The 24,178-nt window shown below is 43.5% G+C and overlaps 1 protein-coding gene across 4 annotated transcripts in view; it reads right to left on the bottom strand.

Annotated features, from left to right (window-relative positions):
• ankdd1a (ankyrin repeat and death domain containing 1A) overlaps positions 1–24,178 on the bottom strand; it is a 293,056-nt gene that overhangs the window by 91,637 nt on the left and 177,241 nt on the right. For 3 of the 4 annotated variants that reach the window (XM_043677683.2, XM_043677679.2, XM_043677678.2), the window contains 2 exons: positions 10,611–10,706; positions 7,837–8,038 (listed from right to left, as the gene is read on the bottom strand). In XM_043677683.2, the coding sequence (XP_043533618.2) occupies positions 7,837–8,038; positions 10,611–10,706 (298 nt within the window). Of the gene's footprint in view, positions 1–7,836; positions 8,039–10,610; positions 10,707–24,178 lie in introns of those variants that run through there. The other variant, XM_087981356.1, reaches the window with a different exon arrangement.

Raw genomic sequence — 24,178 nt, 5'->3', positions numbered from 1 at the left:
TCTTCACCCACAGAATGGTAGGAGTCTGGAATGCAGTGTTGAGGCAGGAACAGTAGTTGAGGCAGGAAGCCTCACAACCTTTACAAGGATGATTGGATGAGCATTTGAAATATCACGGTGTTCAAGGCCTAGTCCAGGAAAGTGGGACTCGTGTAGGCAGTAGTATAGTTTTGGTGGTACAGACTTAATGAGCCAAAGGGCCTATTTAGTACTGGATATGGGGGGGATGATCATATGAGAAGCTGAGTAGATTGGGCCTCATTGGAGACTGACAGGTGACCATATTGGGGATTTAACAGGGTAGATGCAGAAAGGCTGTTTTTCATCTGGTGAGAGAGTTTAGGACAAGACAATATAATCTTGGTATAAGAGAGGCACATTTTAGATGTAGTGATTGGAATGAAGGCCAAGTGGTTCTCATTGACTCTATGATCCTTGATTGAGATTATTAACCTGGACCAATCTGGGAGCCCTGGCTGACATATATAACTAGGAAATCCCCATTTGCCACCGGGCGGTGGGGATCCCCAGTGGAGGGCTCTCTACGCGGGAGTCCTCCCCCTTTCTCTCGGGGATCTGGGGTGGAGGGTGCTGCACGCAGCAGTCCCCTGCAACCGCAGATTGCGGTGGTTCACGGACTCCCAGCCCAACTGCTTGTTCTGTGGCGCTGTGGAGTCCGTGGACCACGTATATATTGGGTGTGGGCGTTTGCACTCCCTTTTTGATTTCCTGAAAAATCTTCTCCTCTGTTTTTGGCTGCACTTCAGTCCCACGCTCCTGATCTTTGGGCACCCGGTACGGAGGAAGGAGGGCAGGTCTGAAGACCTCCTCGTGGGTCTGCTCCTGGGCCTGGCCAAACTGGCCATCAACAGGTCCATGCAGCGGGCTGTGGAGGGGGTCGTTAGGGCCGACTGCCTGCCCCTCTTCCGCGGCTACGTTAGGGCCCGGGTATCCTTGGAGAAGGAGCACGCGGTGTCCACCAACACCCTGGAGTTGTTCAGGGAGAGGTGGGCGCCGCAGGGAGTGGAGTGCATCATTTCTCCCTCCAACTCTATTTTGATTTAGTCCCTACCCTCCCCTTCACTGTTTTGATCACACAGCACTGTCCTTTGATGTGAAGGGCAGTGTTTGTCACTGGCCACCCGGGTGTTTTCCTATCTTCCTGGTGGTGGAGTTTGAATAAAGATTCGTGCACTTTGTGTCTTTCACTGTGTCTCAAACCTGCACACACACACAGAGAAAGAAAAAAAAACGAGGAAATCTTCTTGGAGAAGGAGCAGGCGGTGTCCACCAACACCCTGGAGTTGTTCAGGGAGAGGTGGGCGCCGCAGGGAGTGGAGTGCATCATTTCTCCCTCCAATTCTATTTTGATTTAGTCCCTACCCTCCCCTTCACTGTTTTGAACACACAGCACTGCCCCTTGATGTGAAGGGCAGTGTTTGTCACTGGCCACCCGGGTGTTTTCCTATCTTCCTGGTGGTGGAAATTGAATAAAGATTCGTGCACTTTGTGTCTTTCACTGTGTCTCACACCTGCGCACACACACCATGGGTGCTCGGGATAAAATAAGCACTACCGCACTTAGGTGGTAGTGTGGGGGTTAAAAAAAAAAGAAAAAAAAGAAAAAAAAGAAAGAAGAAAATAAAAAAAATAAAAGAGGACATCTTAAAAACCTTCTCCTCTGTTTTTGGCTGCACTTCAGTCCCACGCTCCTGATCTTTGGGCATCTGCTACGGAGGAGGGAGGGCAGGTCTGAAGACCTCCTCGTGGGTCTGCTCCTGGGCCTGGCCAAACTGGCCATCAACAGGTCCAGGCAGCGGGCCGTGGAGGGGGTCGTTAGGGCCGACTGCCTGCCCCTCTTCCGCGGTTACGTTAGAGCCCGGGTGTCCTTGAAGAAGGAGCACGCGGTGTCCACCAACACCCTGGAGTTGTTCAGGGAGAGGTGGGCACTGCAGGGAGTGGAGTGCATCATTTCTCCCTCCAACTCTATTTTGATTTAGTCCCTACCCTCCCCTTCACTGTTTTGATCACACAGCACTGTCCTTTGATGTGAAGGGCAGTGTTTGTCACTGGCCACCCGGGTGTTTTCCTATCTTCCTGGTGGTGGAATTTGAATAAAGATTCGTGCACTTTATGTCTTTCACTGTGTCTCACACCTGCACACACACACCATGGGTGCTGGGGATAAAATAAGCACTACCGCATTTAGTTGGTAGTGTGGGGGTTAATTTAAAAAAAAAGAAGGGGGAAAAAAAAGAAAAAAAATTTAAAAAATAAACAGGGGTTGGCAAAAAAAAGAAAAAAATAAAAAAGAAAGAAAAAAAAATAACTAGGAAATCTCCTTGGAGGAGGAGCACGCGGTGTCCACCAACACCCTGGAGTTGTTCAGGGAGAGGTGGGCGCCGCAGGGAGTGGAGTGCATCATTTCTCCCTCCAATTCTATTTTGATTTAGTCCCTACCCTCCCCTTCACTGTTTTGATCACACAGCACTGCCCTTTGATGTGAAGGGCAGTGTTTGTCACTGGCCACCCGGGTGTTTTCCTATCTTCCTGGTGGTGGAATTTGAATAAAGATTCGTGCACTTTGTGTCTTTCACTGTGTCTCACACCTGCACACACACACACCATGGAAAAAAAAAGAAAAAGAAAAAAAATAAATAGGAAATTACTCTATTTTGATTTAGTCCCTACCCTCCCCTTCACTGTTTTGATCACACAGCACTGCCCTTTGATGTGAAGGGCAGTGTTTGTCACTGGCCACCCGGGTGTTTTCCTATCTTCCTGGTGGTGGAATTTGAATAAAGATTCGTGCACTTTGTGTCTTTCACTGTGTCTCACACCTGCACACACACAACATGGGTGCTGGGGAAAAAATAAGCACTACCGCAAAGAAAAAAAAATAAAAAGGAAATTATAAAACGAGAAAAAATATAAAACAGAAAATTCAGAGACTCCCTTCATTCTCAGGACTGGATCTGAGGTGCCTGGTCAGAGCCCATGTACTGTGCACATGTAAATAAAGGATGACTTGGTTAAGGGATATCGACCTTTATGCAGTGTTTTCAGTGACGGTGAGAGAAAACAATATATTCTTAGAGAAAATTCACTGGCAACAGTCATCTTTGAGTTGGGTAAACATTTCTGATACCATTTGGAAAACTTGACTTGTTCAATCCTGTCATTGAAGACTGGGCCTAATATGTGGAAATAATTTTTTTTCTAGGCAAATGACATTGGGGTAGATGAAAAGCAACGAGTAATTCTCCTGACTGCTTCTGGACCCACAGCATTTCCAGTTATTAGGAGTCCAAGTTTCTCTGAGGCATCAGAAACTAAAACCTTAAATGCTGACCAGGAAACAATTCTGCAGTTCTGGAAGGTCCATCCAGTGCCATTTGCCTTGCGTGCAAAAATAGAGGCAGAAATTAAGAGGCTGGAAAACGAAGGAATAGTACAGTTTGCTGAATGGACAGCACCAGCCATAACAATTGGGAAGCCTGATGCTTTTTGGTTCACTTTTGTGGGGATTTTGTGGGGGGGAGGGGGGTGCTGTCATTCACAAAGCTGAACATGAGCCCCACCTACCTGAAATTACAACCAGAGCAGAAGTCCCTGTAGTATGCCAAAATTAATACTCGTTAAGGTTTGTACCAATACACGACTACCATTTGGGGTATCATCTGCCAGCACTCTTTGCCAGCAGACAATGGAGAATATTTTACCAGGTCTACCGCAAGTTGTATTTATCTGGATAATGAACTAATATCCGAGAAGACCAATATAGAACATTTGGAGACCATGCTTAAACATTCCTCTCAGGCAGGCACACAACTTAGAAGGGTTCCAGGCGTCTCAAGTGATCTACCTGGTCTACAGAGTGGAAAGGAGTGGGTTACACCCATTGGAAGGCAGTTTCTGGTCAAATTCAATGGTAGACCCTTATTCTCAGTGCAAACAATTACAGTTTGGAACATTGTCCAGGAGGGCAAGTGGCAAATGTGAATGCCGAAACCAGCGCCCATTGGCAGATACACTACTGGTGGTGCCTCCTGTCATTGAAGGGTTCTTCTGGTTTTAAACTTCCTGGACACCCTTCCAGTCACCGATGACAATATCCAACTTTCAACACGAAAATATCTCATCCTAGAAAAACTGAAACAGGTGGTAAAGGGGGCAACAGAAGGTCCATCACAAGCAGGATTGACATCTTTCTGGACCCAGTGAGACCAGATCACTGATCAGTGGCATATTATTACGGGGAGCAAGGGTGATTGCCTCGACTAAAGATCACTGGCAGATACTGACTGAGTTCTACCAGGGTCATTTCAAAATGAAAATGTTGGCAAGAAGTTATGTGCAGTGGCCAAGATTGGATGACAACATAGTTGCACTGGTGGGGCAGTGCCTAGAGAGCCATCAAGGACAAATGTTACCATCAGCAGCGCCCTCAGATTCATGGGAATGGCCAGGTAAACCCTCAGACTTATATGGACTCAACATTATTGGTCATTGTGGATGTCTGCCCAAGGTGGTTCGGCATGCATAGAGTTAATTCAGTAAATTCAGGGATGATGACTGAAAAGCTGAGAGCATCGTTAGTGATAGACAGACTCCTGAAAGAATTGGTCATGGACAATGGGACATCATTTACCAGTGGGAATGTTGAGTATTTCCTAAAGTCGAATGGCATTTGGACAGCTCCATACTATCTATTAGGGTTGTCCATAACTGAGTAGCACAAAATAGCCAATGGCTGCCGTGGCTAATGCAGCAGAACAGGGCTGACTGTAACATTTACTCAAGGTTGCTGAATGTGCATAAGACATAGATAATAATGTTTACCATTTGATTAATGTAGTTTCCACAAGTAGAACACTAGAGCAGCTCTGATGCATAAGACATAGGTAAGAACATTTTACACCAATTAGTTGTTTAATCATTAATTATGGATATAGATTCCAAATTAGTTATCACACTGAAAGCATTAAAGGAAAAGATTCAAACCAGTTTCAGACAGTAAAAACAAATCCTTTATTACTACAGGGAGGAATGAATGCAGAGATTAGTAGACAATGCAATGTGGATTAAATGAACATATTAAGGCACAACTTGTTAGCTAAAGAATTCTAACATTAGGTGTAACCACATAACTTTGTTGGAACTGACCAAAAATTAATATTCATTTGCATTTCCTGTAATGAGGAATTTAGAAGGTTCCTTCAGTGAAAGGCACGAATCCTATCAATTGGCAGTTAACACGGTGCAGCTGGCAACTAATACTTGAATATGGTATCAATTGTGAAAAACCCCAAGAAGAAAGATAAGGAAGTCTGGGAAAATATTATGAAGGACTGAGGGTGGACCACAAGCCTGTCCATTTCTTTGTTGTACAATGACATGATTAATTGGAAATACATGGAAATTGCTGATGCAAGCTTGAACTATGTAAGATGCTATATCAGAGAGCTAATTACAAATGGGTAACTTGGCACCGCTGACCAATAGTAAGCAAGAAGGGGGGTATAAACTTTATAAATTGTGAATCTTTTAGTATGCCTTATTGCCTTTTTGCTGTGCTGTAATTGATGTGTAAACCGCAATACAGGTCACTTGAAACCACACTGTGACTCGGATTCCCGTTGAAAATATGAGATGTAACACGATCCATTATCCAATGGTCTGGCAGAAAGCAGTCCAAACGTTGGGGCAGGCTTAAAGAAACAGCTACAGCTTCACTTGATATCAAACTGTCCCGGTTCCTGTTTGATTAAACGACTACCCCTCACACAATTACAGGGATAGCTTCAGCAGAGTTGCTGATGGGGAGAAGCTGCCACACCAGGTTAAATCTGATATTCCCAGACTGAGGGGGTGGGGATGAGGGTGGGGTGGAATGGCAGCAGGAAGCTAACCATCCACGTGCCTCGTCTAAGCAAGAGAGACAGTTTATTTCAGGAGACGAGGATTGGTGTCAAAACCAGTGAAATGGCCCTGGATGGGTATGAGGCAAGGTCGACGAGAGGTCAGAACCTCTGACATAGAGCGCTTTAGTAGGTGCGGTGGTCCTGAACAAACATGTGAATCACCTGAAAGCTGCTACCTCGTAAAACGGACAGGAGCAAAACATACTTGGCCCTTCACACCAGCCACAAAGGCTGTTAGAAACCATGGTTTCTCCCCCTCCTTCTTGAATCAAAGGAATAAATGGAATGAAGGCCACGTGAATTTCGTTGACTAGGACATCCTTGATTAGGATTGTTTACCTGGGTCAATCAGGGAGCCCAAGTGGACAGATATAAACAGGAAATTCAGAGACTCACCTCATTCTAGGGGCTAGCTCTGAGCTGACTGGTCAGAGCCCTCATACTGTGCACATGTCAATAAAGGATGACTTGGTGATGGGATATCAGCCTCCATGCAGTTATTTCAAAGACAAAGATGAGGAGGAATTTCTTCTCACAATCTGTGATTTTTTTTTAGCACAAAGGGCTGTTGAGGTGGGATTATTAAGAATATTCAAGGCTGAGACTGACAAATTTTTAATCAGTAATGAATTCAAGGGTTACTGGGAAAAGGCAGGCATGTGAAGTTGACGATTATCAGGATCAACCATGATCTTATTGAATGGGAGAGCATATTCAATGGGCTTAATGGCTACTTCTGCTCCTACATCTTATGGTCTCATTATGGCCCTTTGGTACACATGTCTGTTATTGTGTATTGGTGATGGAGAGTGTGAATGATTAGATTAGATTACTTGGATTAGATTACTTACAGTGTGAAAACAGGCCCTTCGGCCCAACAAATCCACACTGACCCTCCGAAGAGCAACCCACCCAGACCCATTCCCCTACATTTACCCCTTCACCCAACACTATGAGCAATTTAGCATGGCCAATTCACTAACCTGCACATTTTTGGAATGTGGGAGGAAACCGGAGCACCTGGAGGAAACCCATGCAGACACAGGAAGAATGTGCAAACTCCACACAGACAGTTGCCTGAGGCAGGAACTGAACCTTGGCCTCTGGTGCTGTGAGGCAGCAGTGCTAACCACTGTGCCACCGTGCCAATGTTTAAGGAGTTGGGTGCCAATTATAGATAATAGAGTGATAGAGATGTATAGCATGGAAACAGACCCTTCGGTCCAACCCGTCCATGCCGACCAGATATCCCAACCCAATCTAGTCCCACCTGCCAGCATTCAGCCCATATCCCTCCAAACCATTCCTATTCATATATCCATCCAAATGCCTCCTAAATGTTGCAATTGTACCAGCCTCCACCACATCCTCTAGCAGCTCATTCCATACACGTACCACCCTCTGCGTGAAAAATTTGCCCCTTAGGTCTCTTTTATATCTTTCCCCTCTCACCCTAAACCTATGCCCTCTAGTTCTGGACTCCCCGACCCCAGGGAAAAGACTTTGCCTATTTATCCTATCCATGCCTCTCATAATTTTGTAAACCTCTGTAAGGTCACCCCTCAGCCTCCGATGTTCCAAGGAAAACAGCCCCAGCCTGTTCAGCCTCTCCCTGTAGCTCAGATCCTCCAACCCTGGCAACATCCTTGTAAATCTTTTCTGAACATTAGAGCCTTAATAGCTGAAGGCATAGCCACGAATTGTACACAGAAGGAAGTGGGAGTAAACATTTGTTAAATGCGATAAATTTAACAGGGAGTTATTCAATATGGGCAATACAGTGCCAGGTAGACTTGAGATTTTAACTATATCCGGTTTAAGTAGGGAATGTTAATATTTGCACCATGCTTTGTTGAGTGGAGAGATGCATGAATGTACACAACATTCACTGAAAGACTTTGTTATTTCCTACCTGCCCATTGCTGCTCAATGGCGTTTATATGTGCATCTGTAAACTTCCAGAAATGGGCAAGTTTCTTCCACTCATTTGGTTTTAGGTATTTTGTTGCTAGTCTCCATATCACTGAACGAATGTGCTGGGTTTCTGGTCTGTGGTCTTGTCTGAAGGTCACATGCATTCCAACACTGGACTCTGAATCAATGGTTGGGTGATCCTGAAAATGAAAGTTTTATTTATTGTGTTTCTGTTTAGTTCAATAAAGATTTAGATTTCTTTGCACAAATCTATTGATGAAATTCTATTCCTTTCCAGATAAGGCCATACAACGTGATCGCAGAAGAACACCATTTAGTCCATCGTGATTGCTCCACCATTCAATTAGACCATAACTGATCGGATTATTCTCAATTCCATTTTCCTGCCTTATCCACATAATCCCTTGATTTTCTTAATGATTAAACATCTTACCTTTCGAGTCCTGTACTTTCACCTATTTCTTAATTCACTAAACTCTGTTTGCAGTGCTTCACCATCTTTTCTATCTATATCATTGGTACCAATATGTACCAAGATCTCTGTCTGTTTATCCCACCTTCAGAATACCCTCTGGCCAAACAGTGACATCCTTGACCCTGGCAGATGGGAAACAACATACCATCCTGGAATCTCTTCTGCAATGATAGAAGAGCCTGTGTGTTCTCCTTAAAATACCACTACAGCCTGCCATTCCTCTCCCCTCTTGTGCACCAGACCATGGTGTCATGAAGTTGGCTCCCACTGCTTTCACCTGCAGTATCCAAAACGGTGTTTCTATTAGAAAGAGAGATGGCCATGATGGAGCCGGAGGGGAGATACTCATATACCACCTTTCTTTCTCTACTGTCTGGTGGTCAACTGAATCTGTCTGCCTGTTCAGTCTTCACCTGCAGGGTGATCACTTCACTGACTATACTATCCATGACATGCTCAGCATCGTGGATGCTCCACAGTAAATTCACCCACAGCTCCAGCTCCAAAATGTGGTTCGTCAGCAGATACAGCTGGACACACTTCCTGCACACATGCCCACCAGGGACAACTGAAGCTTCCATGATTTGCCATATAGCACTAGAGAGGATCTGCTGCCATGACTTCCTTTAAGCCAATTCCTTTTTTTAAACAACAAAATGCTTATGTAATAATAGCATTAACTTACTTCACTCATGCTGACTATACTTGCCTTGGCCTACTATGCTTACTTATATTGCTTTATTATATTTGACCTAACTTTCACTTATTCTTAATTCTCAGTTAACCCCTTCTTCAAAAACAAATCTTTTAAAATCACAAATTGCAAATTGAGTTTCAAGAATAATTAGCATCTCTTCCCCTTCCCAAAATAGTTGCTCTGCAATGCGACCATATATCTTTGTTTTATCAGCCTACATATGCTCCTCTCCCCCTAATTGGTTTAAAGTCCTTGCCTAAAGATCATAAAGTTGATGCTTGAAACAGTTGAGACAAAATGCAATTTTGTTTATGTTTAGGAAGCCAAAATTTAAAAACTAAAGCCATTTCTGTACCATAACATCTAAATAATATTGCAGGAATGACAAGGAGACAAGCATAATATCGTAATAGGAGTAGATCACTCAGCTATCAGTCCATTCAACTTTTCAATGAAATCATGGCTTCTTACTTGGGAAGCGATGTACTGGCACGAGAAGGGGTGCAGAGGAGGTTCACTAGGTTAATTCTGGAGTTGAGGTGGTTGGTTTATGAGGAGAGACTGAGTAAACTGCATACAGTACTCCAGGTGTGGCCTCATAACCTTCCTGCTTTTAAACTCAATCCCTTTAGCAATGAAGGACAAAATTCCATTTGCCTTCCTAATGACCTGTTGTACCTACAGACCAACCCTCTGTGATTCATGCACAAGGACACCCAGGTCCCTTTGCATAGCAGCATGCTGTAACTTTTTACCATTCAAGTAACAGTCCTTTTTCCTGTTAATCCTATCAAAATGGATGACTTAACATTTATTAACATTGTACTCCATCTACCAGACCTTTGCCCACTCACTTAAAGTATCTATGTTCCTCTGCACATTTTGTTCTGCCACTCATCTTAGTGTCATCTGCAAACTTTGACACACTATGTGTGGTCCCCAACTCCAAATCATCTATGTAAATTGTGAATAAATGCGGTCCCAACACTGGTCCCTGAGGCACACCATTAGTTATTGAATGCCTATCAGAACAGCACTCATTTATCCCTATTCTTTGCTTCCTGTTCGTCAACCAATCCTCTATCCATGCTAATACTTTACCCTAACACCATGTATCATTGTGGTGACCAGAACTGTACACAATACTCCAAGTGCAGCTGCACCAGAGTTTTGTACAGCTGTAGCATAACGTCATGGTTCCGGAACTCGATCCCTCTATTAATAAAAGCTAAAACACTGTATGCCTTCTTAACAACCCTGTCAACCTGGGTGGCAACTTTCAAGGATCTGTATTCCTGGACACCGAGATCTCTCTGCTCATCTACACTACCAAATCCATTCGGCATCCTCAATTAGGCAATGAACACAGTGGATGCCAATCACAAAAGTGCATTGTGCTGCTTTTCAAACTCTTTGAAGGTAAATGGGATTTTGAGCTCCTCATATGCTGCCAATGTAATGTTTTCAAAGGCTGTTGAGAACCTCAGCCTACAATCTCTGATAGAGATAAAAGACAAACTCTAATACAAAAAGAAATTACGTCAAATATTGAACTTTATCCTTATGACAGATGACTCACCTTTTCCCATTTATAAAATCTGTCTGCTTTGATAATCATATCAACCAAATTGATATGGTTCCCACGTGCTGCTATCTCCAAGGATGTTTTTCCTTGCTAAAACAAAAGTGGAAAAATCAGATTAATTTCATCCTTAAAATGTTGACTAGTGAAAAATAATCAACAATTCTGTCAAACAATTCTTAATCAATTCAAACCCATACACTGAATATTGTTCCTTAGACTTATGTTGCACACAATGTTAAATCAGCGAAAAATAATCAATCAAGTCTTTGTGGAGTGGTGAATTGGTACATGGCAATTGCAACAACATCCCATAAAGATGCAAAATGTTAATATGTTCCTGCAGAGATTTATTGAAGACATTTTGTAAGGCTGATTTAAAGCTAGCCTTCTTCATTGTAACTGAGCATATTTGGGACTGTCACTCATTTCATATACTGTCCCAGTTCACTCTATAAAAGTCTGGGTAGCAAATACAGAACATCACTGTTGAAGCACAATTTTTATATAAGATTAGTCTCTTATGAGGGACTTTATCAATTGGCACCTGCATGTTCATTTGAGTTACATCAATAGGTAAATAATAACTATATCCGGTGCACTACTTCAGCTTCATTAAAAAAATTAACATGGCTCCTTTAGATGAGGTGAAAATTTTCAATGTCGCCATTACCCCATCCTTAATAATACACTAGTAATTTTTGATCATAGATGTTAGGCTGTTTATAATTGCCATGGTTTTCTAACTTACCTTGGTTAAATAGAGAAGTGACTGGCACAATATTCTAATCTAAAGTAAGAGTTCGAAAATTACAGTTTTGGCTATCTGTTGTATTGTCATCATTTTCCTTCATCTAGAAAATTTCTGGCATTGATTCCAACACAGTCCCCTTGGAATTTAAGGCATGCTGACCACTTCATCCACAATAAATACTGACACAATGTAATTATTCAAATATCCACCATACAGTATTCTCATTTTAATTGATAATATCATGGTTCTCAGTTTTAAAGGTGGTACACTTCCCTCCGGATCACCCTTTTATCGTAATGCAAGTTAAGTACCATGTTCCTATCATCCCTTGATGATGTTAGAAAAAAATGTGCATGATAAACAAGAGAATTCTTCAAGCAAGAACCAGGTCAAAAACAGCAAAGTTAGAGGTCAAGTAAAACACAGAAACATAGAAAATAGGAGCAAGAATGGAGTGTTTGGGCCATCAAGACCATTCTATCATTCAGCATGATCATGATTGTTCCTCTATTTCAGCACCATATTCCCACTCTCTCCTCATACCCTTTGAAATCTTATAGACTCTAAAAATCTATTTCTTCAATATGTATCTTCTGACAAACAGAATATGAAAATAGAATGTGAAAGGAAATCTGAAACATTTCTGTCAGCATGTAAACAGTAGGTTGGTAACAAGAAATGGATTCTATAAAACACAAAGAGGGTGATACAAACAAACAAACTTGACGTAAGTACTTAAAGGAGTACTTGGTGTCAATATTTTCTAAGACAGAAGATACTGATAAAATGTCAATAGAAACAAAGGTGATCGAAGTATTGGATGGAATGAAAGCTGATGGGCTGAATGAACTGGAAATGATGTCCATGCTTAGAATGGATAATTCACCTGGAATAGATGGCTTACACCCCAACTTGCAAAAGTGGTTTGGGTGGTCATAGTAGAAAGGCTTGGCATCACTTGGCATTTTGGGACTGGAGTTCAGCGGGAGTGAAAGGAGAACACTCTGGGAAGGTGAGAGATTATAAAAAGTTACCTTTTGGATTTGGGGCCTGCAATTCAGGACTGGAGCTGACCAGGAGCGAGTGGAGCGCACTCTGGGAAAGTAAGAGATTCTGATTCGAAACATTTTCGACTGAGAAGAAACTGAAAAGTGACATCACGAGGTGGGGGGGGGAGGGGGGCTGCTGTGAACCGATTGGCTAAAAAGGAGTCTGTGTTAAATTGAATCTTATTATTTATTGGCTACACCTTAGTCATTGGTTACAAACTGCATAGACAGAGATACAAATACATTTAAACATTTTTTAAAAATTCAAAACTAATTAAATAAAACAAGGATGGAGAGTTAGGTGACGTGTTGTTTCCGCACACTGTGGGAGTTGGTGGACCCCACAGTAACCGTGTCTGTAGTAAATGTTGGTTGCTGAAAGTTCTTTCAGCTAAGAATCGATGAGCTGGAATCTGAGCTTCAAACATTGCAACACATCAGGTAGGGGGAGAGTTACCTGGATGCTGTGTTTCAGGAGACAGTCGTGCCCCTTAGACTAACTAACGCAGATTCAGCCAGTGGTCAGGGAAAGGACTGTGTGGCTGTGAGTGAGGTAGGTACAGGGGTGCAGGATATAGAGTTGCAGGAGCCTCAGCCCCTGTCCTTGTCCAACAGATTCAAGAATTTTGTTCTGTGTTGACCAGAATAGGGACTGCAGAGAGGATAACATGACTGACCACTACACTGCGGGAGTAGAAAAAAAAATGTTCTTGTAATTGGGGATGGTATAGTTAGCTTGTGTTGCCTGTCTGGTGCTCAGGTGCAGGATATCTCATCTGGGTTGCAGAAGAACTTGTAGTGGGAGGGTAATGATTCAGTGGTAGTGGTCCATGTAGGTACCAACGACATAGATAAAACTAGAGCAGAGGTTCTGCTAAGGGAATAGTAACAGGTAGAAGCTGAATTAAAAAGCAGAACCAAAAAGGCAATTATCACTGGATCACCACCTGAGCCACAAGCTAATTGGCACAGAGTCAATAAGAGCTGAAAAATGTGTTGCTGGAAAAGCGCAGCAGGTCAGGCAGCATCAAAAGAGCAGGAGAATCGACGTTTCGGGCATAAGTCCTTCTTCAGGAAGGTAGGTACCGCTTATGCCCAAAACGTCGATTCTCCTGCTCCTTTGATGCTGCCTGACCTGCTGCACTTTTCGAGCAACACATTTTTCAGCTCTGATCTCCAGCATCTGCAGTTCTCACTTTCTCCTACAAAGTCAATAAGATCAAGCAAGTAAATGCATAGCTCAAAGATTAGTGTAGAAGAAATGGGTTTGAATTCATGGGATATTGGCACCAGTACTGGGGAAGAAGGGACCTGTTCCATTGGGGTTGCCTTTATCTGAAATGTGCTGGGATCAGAGTTCCAGTGAATTGCATAACTAAGGCTATAGACAGAGCTTTAAACTAAATAGTGGGGTGACCGGGTTCAGCAATCAAACTTCAAGTACACTGGACAAATGAATGACAATGAGAAGAGGGACGGTCAACACTGGTCTGAAGGTGTTATATCTGAATACACATAGTATAAGCAATAAGGTAAATGAGCTTGAGGCGCAGATCGCAATTGGCAGATATGACGCAGGGAGTATCACGGAGAAATGCTTGTAAGGGGATCAGGATTGGGAGCTGAATATTCAAGGATATGCATCCTATCGAAAAGAAAGGCAGGTGGGCAGAGGGGGTGGGGTTGCCTCATTAGTAAGAAAGGAAATCAAATCAATGGTAAGAAACGAAGTAGGATCAGATAGTGTAGAATCGAGGAACCGCAAAGGTAAAAAATAAATAGTTGACGTACAAGCCTCCAAATAGTAGTCAGGAACTGGAGTGCAATATAGGTGATAGGTGATAGAAAAGACGTGTAAAGTTATAGTGATCATGGGGGATTTCAATATGCAGGTGAACTGGAAAATCAGGTTGGTGGTGGATTGCAAGAAAAGGAATTTTTGGAACATCTACGAGATGGCTTTTTGGATCAGCTTGTGGTGGAGCCCACTGGGGAACAGGCAATACTGAAATTAGTGTTGTGCAATGAGGCAGACTTGTGTGCTCCATCCACTGCTGTTCACCCTGCTGACATACAACTGTGTAGTGATGCACAGCTCGAATCATATCATTACGTTCGCTGATGACACGACTGTAGTGGGTCTCATTAGCAGGAACAACGAGTCAGCATACAGACAGGAGGTACAGTGGCTAACGGACTGATGCAGAGCCAACAACCTGTCTCTGAATGTGGACAAAATGAAAGAGATGGTTGTTGACTGCAGGAAGGCACGGAGCGACCACTCTCTACTGGCTATCGACGGTTCCCCCATGAAGATCGTGAAGAGCACCAAATTTCTTGGCATCCACATAACGGAGGATCTCACCTGGTCCCTCAACACCAGCTTCATAACCAAGAAAGCTCAGCAGCATCTCAACTTTTTTGCGTAGGTTGAGTAAAGCCCAGTTCCCACCCCCATCCTCACCACATTCTACAGAGGGTTTATTGAGAGTACCCTGAGCAGCTGCATCATTACCTGGTTTGGAAATTGCACTGTCTCAGATCATAAGACCCTACAATGGATAGTGAGGACAGCTGAGAAGATCATCACGATCTTTCTTCCCTCCATTATAGACATTTACACCACACGTTACATCCACAAGGCCAACAGCATTGTGGAATTCCCCACACACCCCTTATTCAAACCTCCTGCCACCTGGCATTAGAGACCGGAGCACTGGATCTCTCACAACCAGACTGTGCAACAGTGTCTTCCCCCAAGCCATCAGGCACCTTAACACTGTATGATCACACTCTATTCCACCTGCAATTCTTTGCACAACTTTTCAAATTGTTGCTAAAACAATGGTTTATTAATAATCATTCATTATTACAGCATAATTTGTCCACCACTGTGCCTTTTGTCTGGTCTTGTCAGGATTACTGTGCTGTCTTGCGTGTTTTGGATTTTTCTTATGGACTTTGTGCTCTGTGTATGACTGTACTGTTGCGTAATTTGTGTTGCCGATGTAGCATCTTGGCTTTAGAGGAATGCTGTCTCGTTTTTAGTGTATCACTTGTATATGGTAGAAATGACAAGTAAATCTTGACTCGGTAAGGGAGCTAAAGGTGAAGGAACCCTGAGGAGCAGTGATCATAATATAGGGGAAAGTGGGGACTTCAGATGCTCGAGATCAGAGTCAAGATTAGAGTGGTGCTGGAAAAGCACAGCAGGTCAGGCAGCATCCGAGAAGCAGGAAGATCGATGTTTTGGGTAGGAGCCCTTCATCAGGAATGAGACTGGGAGCTTCCGGGGTGGAGAGATAAATGGGAGGGGAATGGGGCTGGGGAGAATGTAGCTAAGAGTGCAATAGGTGGATGGAGGTGGGGATGAAGGTGATAGGTTGGAGAGGTGGGTGGAGTGGATAGGTGGGAAGGAAGATTGGCAAGTAGGACAGGTCATGAGGATGGTGCTGAGCTGGCAGGTTGCACAGTCTGGTTGTGAGAGACCCTGTGCTTCGGTCTCTAATGGCAGGTGGCAGGAGGTTTGAATAAGGGGTTGTGGGGAATTCCACAATGCTGTTGGCCTTGTGGATGTAGAGTGTGGTGTAAATGTCTATAATGGAGGGAAGAAAGATCGTGATGATCTTCTCAGCTGTCCTCACTATCCATTGTAGGGTCTTATGATCTGAGACAGTGCAATTTGGGGTAAGGTGGGGGTAGGGGAAATGAGCAAACTGGCGAAGTCGACAGTGATACCCTGGAATTGAAATGTTCTGAGGTGGAAGATGATGCGTTCTTCCTCCAGCGTTGGGCGTTGAGGGAGTGGCTGTGGAGGAGGCCCAGGACCTGCATGTCCTCAGCAAGATGGACTCATTTGGAGTAATGTGCACAGTTTTGGGCCCCATATCTCAGGAAGGATGTACTGGCCCTGGAGCGTGTTCAGAGGAGGTTCATAAGAATGGTCCCAGGAATGAAAAGCTTAACATATGAGGAACGTTTGAGGACTCTCAGTCTATACTTGATGATATTTAGAAGGATGAGGGGTGATCTAATTGAAACACACAGAATACTGAATGACTTGGACACAGTGGACGTTGGTCGGAGAGACTAGGACTCAGAGTAGATTTAGAGTAAAAGGATGACCTTTTAGAATGGAGATAAGGAGAAACATTTTCAGCCAGAGAGTGGTGAATCTATGGAATTCATATCCTCAGAAGGCTTTGGAGGCCAGGTCATTGAATATATATAGATCGGTTCTTGAGTATCAAGGGGATCAAGTGGGAGAAAGGATTGAGAAACTTATCAGCCGTGATTGCATGATGGAGCAGACTCATTGAGCTGAATAGTCTAATTTGAGCTCCTATGTCTTATGGTCTTATAACCATCCGATCTTTCCTGTAAGCAGAGTAGGCCAGTCACCAGACAATTACACCCTGGGTAACATGACATCTTTGACCAGCCATTGGTTTAGCAATAGTTGTGGGGAAGATTTTGGAAACAATAATCAGGGAAAAAAAGTTATCGGACATCTGGAGAGGTCTGAGTTAATTTAGAGGAGAAAGTGAGGAGTGCAGAAGCTGGAGATCAGGGTAGAAAAGTATGGTGCTGGAAAAGCACAGCAGTTCAGGGAGGATCCGAAGAGGAGGAGAATCGATGTTTCTGGCATAAGCCAGAGTGTTGGGATGGGGGGGGGGGGGGGGGGGGGGGGGGAGAAGGGAGCTCAGAGATAAATAGGAGAGGGGCGTTGGGGCTGGGGGAAGGTAGCTGGGAAGGCGATAGGCAGATGCAGGTTGGGAGTGATGGTGATAGGTCACAGTGGAGGATGGAGTGGACAGGTTGGAATGAAAATGGACAGATGGGACAGTTCAAGAGGTCGGTGCCTAGTTGGAGGGTTGGACCTGCAATGAGGTGAGGGGAGGGGAGATAAGGAAACTGGTGAAATCGACATTGATGCTGTGTAGTTGGATGGTCCAAAGGTGGAAGATTGGGTGTACTTCCTCCAGGTGTCAGGTGGCTAGGATTTGGCGGTGAAGGAGGCCTTGTCCTTGGCGGAGTGGGAGTTGAAGTGGTCAGTCACAGGGCGGTGGGGTTGTTTGGTGCGTTTATCTCAGAGATGTTCTCGGAAATGTTCCACAAATTGGCATCCTGTCTACCCAATGTAAAGCAGAACACCTCAAGCACAACAGACACAGTAGATGAAATGTTTGGATGTGTGGAATTTAGAGGAGCCATCTCAAACCTGTAATAGATAGATCATGCTGACTGACTTAATTGAACAGTTTTCGTGAAGTAAAGCAAAAACTGGCTAAGGAACAATGGACATTGACACATTCTTAAAATCTAAATAAAGTATCACATTAAGGTTGGTTTAAAAACATTGTGGCTCATGAAATAACAGGGTCAGCATTCACAAAAAAACGGATTCACCGATATAATCAGTGAGTCATGGAAAATTGTTCTGAGATTGGAGGACAGTAGACAATAGGATACCCTGAGGTTCACTGCTGGAGCCCACTGTTTTTTGATATACATAAACTGGATATTGAAATAGAGTAAACTTTTAAAATTTACTGCATGTTACCAAACTTGGAGGTATTGCTGAGAGTTAGAATGATACCATTATCTGTAACAGGACCTAGATAAGCTAGCAGAATGAGTGACAAGTGGAACGGGAAGGGAAGATGGTGGCATAGTCAGGCTAGTAATCCACAACCCAGGCTAAAATCTGGGGATATTGGGTTTGAATCCTACCATGATATACAATGTAAATCTGCTTGTTCAATGCTGACCATGAAACCACTGTCAAATGTTGTACAAAACACATGTCCTTTAGGGAAGGAAATCTGATGTCATTACCTGGTTTAGCTACATGTGGCTCCAGACCTGCAGCTCTTAACTGCCTTCTTAAATGGCCTAGCAAGGAACTTCATTCAAGGACAATTTGGGATACACAACTAATATCCACATCTCATGCAAGAATAAACAAAACTTCATACAAGTTTGAGGTGATCCATTTTACACTCTAACAGGGCGTCACACCTAACCCATTATTTTTATTCTTAAACAGCCAGTGGACTACACTGATTCAGTCAACATTCATTGCACATCCCTAACTGTCACTGAGATGGTGATGGTAAGTCCCTTTGAATCAATACACCCATTGGAGGTGGCACAGTTTAGACAAACTCACAAGGGATAGGAAAAAAAAATGTATGTAATAATACAGTTCGAAATGATGTGCAGGGAAACAGGGACCTGCAGGGTTCAAATGTATAGATTCTAGAAGCTACCAGAACTTTTGACAGTGTAACTAGGAAAACAAATGGAACTTTAGGCTTCAATAATTGAAGGACAAAAGCAGGGAGGTAATGCTGAACATTTATGAAGCTGTAGTTGGGTAACAATTAAACCATTTTATCCAGTTCTGATCACCACACTTTAGGCTGTTAGAGGCCATACCTGACGCAGATTTATCATAACATGTTCAGGGAAAAGGGATTTTAGCCAGAAAATTAGATTGGTGAAGCTGGGCAAAGAGGACAGGGGAGATTTGACAGGTATACAAGATTATGGCAGATTTCGATAATGTAGGCAAAGAAAGGCTGTTCTTACTAGCAAGGATTAGGGGACAGGATTTAAAACACTGGGAAAGAGATTCAGCGACATGTGAGGAAGAACATATTTTATGCAATGTGGGGTGATGACCTGGATGTCTTTGCCCGTGAAGGTATTGAAAGTACAGATGATGAAAAATTTCAGAAAGAAAATTGAATGACTAATTGAAGAAAATAAATTTGCAATGGTATGGTGACAGTATCATGATAGACCTGGAGAATGCAACTGTATGGGCTGCAATACAAAGACATGGCATGGATTGAATGGTCCCTTTTCTGTGCTGTAATGGTATTATCTCCCATTCCTAGTCCCATGAAATGGAGCACCTCTCTCTCATATCACTCCTTGAGCCAAGTATCCACCTCCCTGATGTCCATACTACTTTGCATGCAGCTTGGGTAATAATCGTGGGACTGTTTTCAAATTTAGTTTCACATTCCTGGCACTCACACCTAACCTATTATTTTTATTCTTAAACAGCCTGTGGACTATACTGACTCTGTCAACATTCGTTGGACATTCCTAATTGTTGCTGAGAAGGTGAAGATGAGTCTCTTTGAATCAATATATCCATTGGAGGTGGCGCAGTTTAAAAAAACTCACAATGTTATTTGGGAAGATGTTCAAGGATTTTGACTCATCAAAAACAAAGGAATTGCAAAATAGTTCCAAGTCAGGAGGGTGTCTGTATTAGAGGGAAACTTGCTGGTGCTAGCCTTCCATAAATTTGCTGCCTTTGTTTAGATGGTAAATGTTGTGAGTTTAATATGTACAATCAAAGGAACTTTTTGAGTCTTTTGATTGAAAGATCAGCTATGATCTTATTGAATGGCAGAGCAGGCTCGGAGGGCTGGACAGCCTATTCCTGCTCCTAGTTCTTATGTTCTTATGACTGTAGTGTATCTTGGCAATGGTATACAATGCTGCTAGTGTGCTATTTTGGAAGAAGGAGTGAATATTAAAGGTGGTAAATGGAGTGGCAATCAAACAGGCTGTATTGTTCCAGTGGATTACAAGCTTGAGCGGTCTAAGAGCAAATAGAAGGTATTCTATCTCACCTCTAATTTCTACCTTCTAGATGATGCACAGGGTTTGGGGCATCAGGGAATTACTCACTGCAAGATTCCTAGTTGTTTTTGTAGCCACTGAGATTACCTGACTGGTCCTACTTAATCTCTAGTCAATAGTAACCCCAGGATGTTATCAGTTGAAGATTAAGGGACGGTAATGCTATTGAATATAAAAGTGAGATGGTTAAATTGCCTCTCATTACTGATGATCGATATCTGGTAATTGTGTAGCATGAATACCACTGATCAATCAAACTCAGGATACTGTTTAGTTTGTTTTTATTCATTCATTGGATGTGGGTTGCTGACTGGGTCAGCATTAGTTGCTCATTCCTAGTTGCCATCTCCAGTTGTGATGATGAGCTACTTCTGGAACCACTACAACCTATTTAATGTAGGTATACTAACAATACCATGAGGGAAAGTGGTACAGAGGATATTGAGAGGATACTGACCCGTGAAACTGAAGGAATGGTGATATATTTCCAAGTCACACCAGTGGGTGGCTTCAAGGGCAACTTGTAGGCGATGGTGGTTTGATGGTGTTCCCATGAATCTGCTGCCCTCGTCCGTCTAGATGAATGATTGTAGGTTTGGAAGTGCTTTGTGGAGTTTGGTGTATTTCTGCAATGCATCTTGTAGAAAGTACATACTGCTACTGAGCATCAGTGGTGGAGGAATGTGGATCTGATACCAATCAGGCAAATTGCCTTGTCCTAAATGGTTAGAGACAAAAAAAACCTACAGATACTGGACTCTAAGGCAGACAAGCAGGAGGTGGAAGAACACAACAAGTCAGGCAGCATCAAGTGTTGGCAAAGTCAACATTTTGGGGATAACCCTTCTTCAGGAGGAGTCAAGCCTCTTGAGTGCTGTTGAAGCTGCACTCATCCGGTCATGGAGAGAATATTCCATCACAATTCCGATTTTGTCCAGTTGATGATATAAAGATTTGCTGATTTCAGTAAGATCAAATATGATTTGGCCAGAATGGACTGGGACCAGATGCTTTCAGGTATAACAATTCAGAAGGAATATGCAAAGTACAGCGCCAAAATATTTCAATAAAGAAAAAGGTTGGGACCATCAAATCCTATGAACGTTGGATATTAAGGGATGTACATTGAATTGGACTAAGAGAAGAAGGGAGGTTGGTGGTAGATGCTGGAGACCAGAGTTGAAAAGTGTGGTGCTGGAAAAACGCAGCAGGCCAGGCAGCATCCGAGGAGCAGGAGAATCGACGTTTTGGGCATAAGCCCTTCTTCAGGAATGAGGCTGGTGGGCTGAGATAAAAGGTGGTGGTGGTGGGGGGTGGGGGGGGGGCACTGGGAATACAATAAGTGGAAGGAGGTGAGGGTGAGGGTGAGGGTGATAGGCCGGAGAGGTCGGGAAGAAGTAAATGCTATGGGCTCAAACAGCAGAAGCCTGAGAGGAGGGAGTTTAGAATGTGCAAAAGGGAAGTTAAAATGGAGATTAGAGAGCTAAAAGGGGACATTAAAGGATACTGGCAGATAAAATAAAGGTAAAACCTATGTTGCTTTACAGGTACATTAAGGGATAACAAAGGAAAGACTACGCCCAATAAGAACTGCAGCAATAATTTGTGGATGGAGCCAGAGAATGTAGATTGGGTTCTAAATGAAGACTTTGTGTTGGTGTTCACTTGATAAAATGGGTATAGAGATCAGAGAAAAGGTCTGTGACACGATTTAAGAAATTGGCATGTACAGGAAGGAGATTCTGAGCGGTCTGGAAGACTTAAAGGTAGATAAATGTCCGGGGCTGAATGACATGTATCCCAGGTTGTTGAGCGAGACAAGGAAGGAAATGGCAGCGTGACTGCAACTTTCGTAACTTCTCTCTGGCTACAGGAGATGTGCCAGAGGACTGGAGGACAACCAATGTGGTACCACTGTTCAAGAATGGAACAAAAGATAAACCAGAAAACTACAAACCAGTCAGCCCAACCTTAGTGGTGAGGAAACTATTGGGAGCAATTCTGAGGGACAGAATTAATCTGCATTTGGAGAGTCAGGGATTAATCAAGAATAGTCAGAATGATTTTGTTAAGGGGAGATCATGTCTTACTATCTTGATTTAATTTTTCAAACTGCATGGGATAGCAAACTGCACCGATAGCAAAAGTAAAAGCCCTATAAATTCCATGGAAATTTGACAAATTGGATCCAGAATTGGCTGAGTGGCAGGGTGATGGTTGAGGGTGTTTTTCTGAGTTGAAGTCTGTGTCCATTGAGGTCCAACAGTGATCTGTGTTGGAGATGTTCCTGTTCATGATTTATATAGATGCTTTAGACTTGACTGCAAGAGGATTAATCAATAAGTTCTCAGACAATAGATAAACTGGTGTTATGGTAAATAGTGAGGAGTGTAGCCTTAGACTATAAGAGATGGGCTGATCAGATGGGTTGATCAGTTGCAAATGGAATTCACCTGGATAAATATGAAGTGATGAACTTGGGCAGGACAAACAAGGCAAGGCAAACTCAATGGCAGAACCCTGCAAAGCACTGAGGAACAGGGGAACCTTATTGTGCATAAACACCAGTCTCTTAAGGTATCAGGGCAAATGGATAAATTGGTTAAGAAGGGATATAGTATACTTACCGTTATTGGTCTAGGCATAGAGTTTAATAATAGGGAGGCTATGATGTTGGAAGGGAACTATATATGATGTTGGTTTGGCTGCAGCTAGAGTATTGTGTGCAGTTCTTGAATCCACATTCAAGGAAGGATGTGATAGCATCGGACAGGGTGCAGAGGAGATTTATTAGGATGTTGCCTGGGTGGCCGAATTTGAATTATTAACACAAATTGGAGAGACTGGGAATACTTTCTTTGGAGCAGCGGAGATTTAGACAGGATGATTGTGATATATAAAATTATGAGTGATATAGCAAAGTTGGACAGGCAAGAACTGTTCTCTTTGATGGACGGATCAATGACCGGGGGCATAGATTTAAGGGAAGGGGCAGTTGGTTTGGGGGAGATGTAGGTGGTTGGAGCCTGGAAGGATGGAAGAGGTAGAAACCCTCATAACATTAAAGAAGTATTTGGATGTGCACTTGTGATGCCAAGACATACAAGGCTCTGGGTGAAATGTTGAAAATAGGATTACAATAGTTAATTGTGGTTGTTTTTGACTGGCGCTGACATGGTGAACCAAAGGGCCTTTTTCTGTGCTGTAGATCTCTTTGACTCCTATCAATGTTGTTCTTTATAGTAGTATCTGCAACAGGTAAGGATGAGGTCAATTAGGTTTTTCTTTGTTAGTTGAAAAATGTGGCGCTGGAAAAGGTCAGGTCAGGCAGCATCCGCGGAGCAGGAGAATCGATGTTTCAAGCATAAGCCCTCATCAGGAATTGCGGAGGGGTGGGGGAGGTAACTGAGAGATAAATAGGAGGATGGGGTACGGGTGAGGTAGCTGCAAAACGATAGGTAAGATGCAGGTGGCGGGGTGATGTTGATAGGTCGGAGGAGATCGTGGACTGGATAGGTGGGAAGGAAGATGGACATGTTAGACAGTTTAAGAGGGCGGTGCCAAGTTGGAAGGTTGAATCTGGGATGAGGAGGGGGGGATGAAGAAACTGGTGAAGTCGACATTGATGCTGTGTGGTTGGAGAGTCTGAAGGCGGAAGATGAGGCGTTTTTCCTCCAGGCATTGGGTGGCTTGGGTTTGGTGGTGGAGGAGACGCAGGGCCTGCTGAGTGGGAGGGAGAGTTGAAGTGGTCGGCCACAGGGTGGTGTGATTGTTTCGTGCGTGCGTCCCTGAGACGTTCCCTGAAAAGTTGGACGAGTTGGCATCCTATCTCCACAACGTAGAGGACCGACATCAAGAGCAATGGACACAGTAGATGAGGTGTTTAGATGTGCAGGAAAGTTTCTGTCAGGCAAGGAAGGATCCTTTGGGGCCCTGGATGGAGGTGAGGTGGGGGGAGGTGTGGGCACAGGTTTTACACCTCTTGTGGCGGCAAGGGAAGATACCGGGAGTGGAGGGTGGGTTGGTGGGGGGGGATGTGAACCTAACGAGGGAGTCACGGAGGGAATGGTCTCCGCAGAATGCCGATAGGAATGGGG

The sequence above is a fragment of the Chiloscyllium plagiosum genome, unplaced genomic scaffold, assembly GCF_037043375.1.
Source record: "Chiloscyllium plagiosum isolate Xiang-an unplaced genomic scaffold, Cpla_swu_hap1 HiC_scaffold_39, whole genome shotgun sequence".
NCBI classification, from domain to species: domain Eukaryota; kingdom Metazoa; phylum Chordata; class Chondrichthyes; order Orectolobiformes; family Hemiscylliidae; genus Chiloscyllium; species Chiloscyllium plagiosum.
Note: the sequence above shows the minus strand (reverse complement) of the source record. Positions and strands in the feature narration are given on the sequence as shown.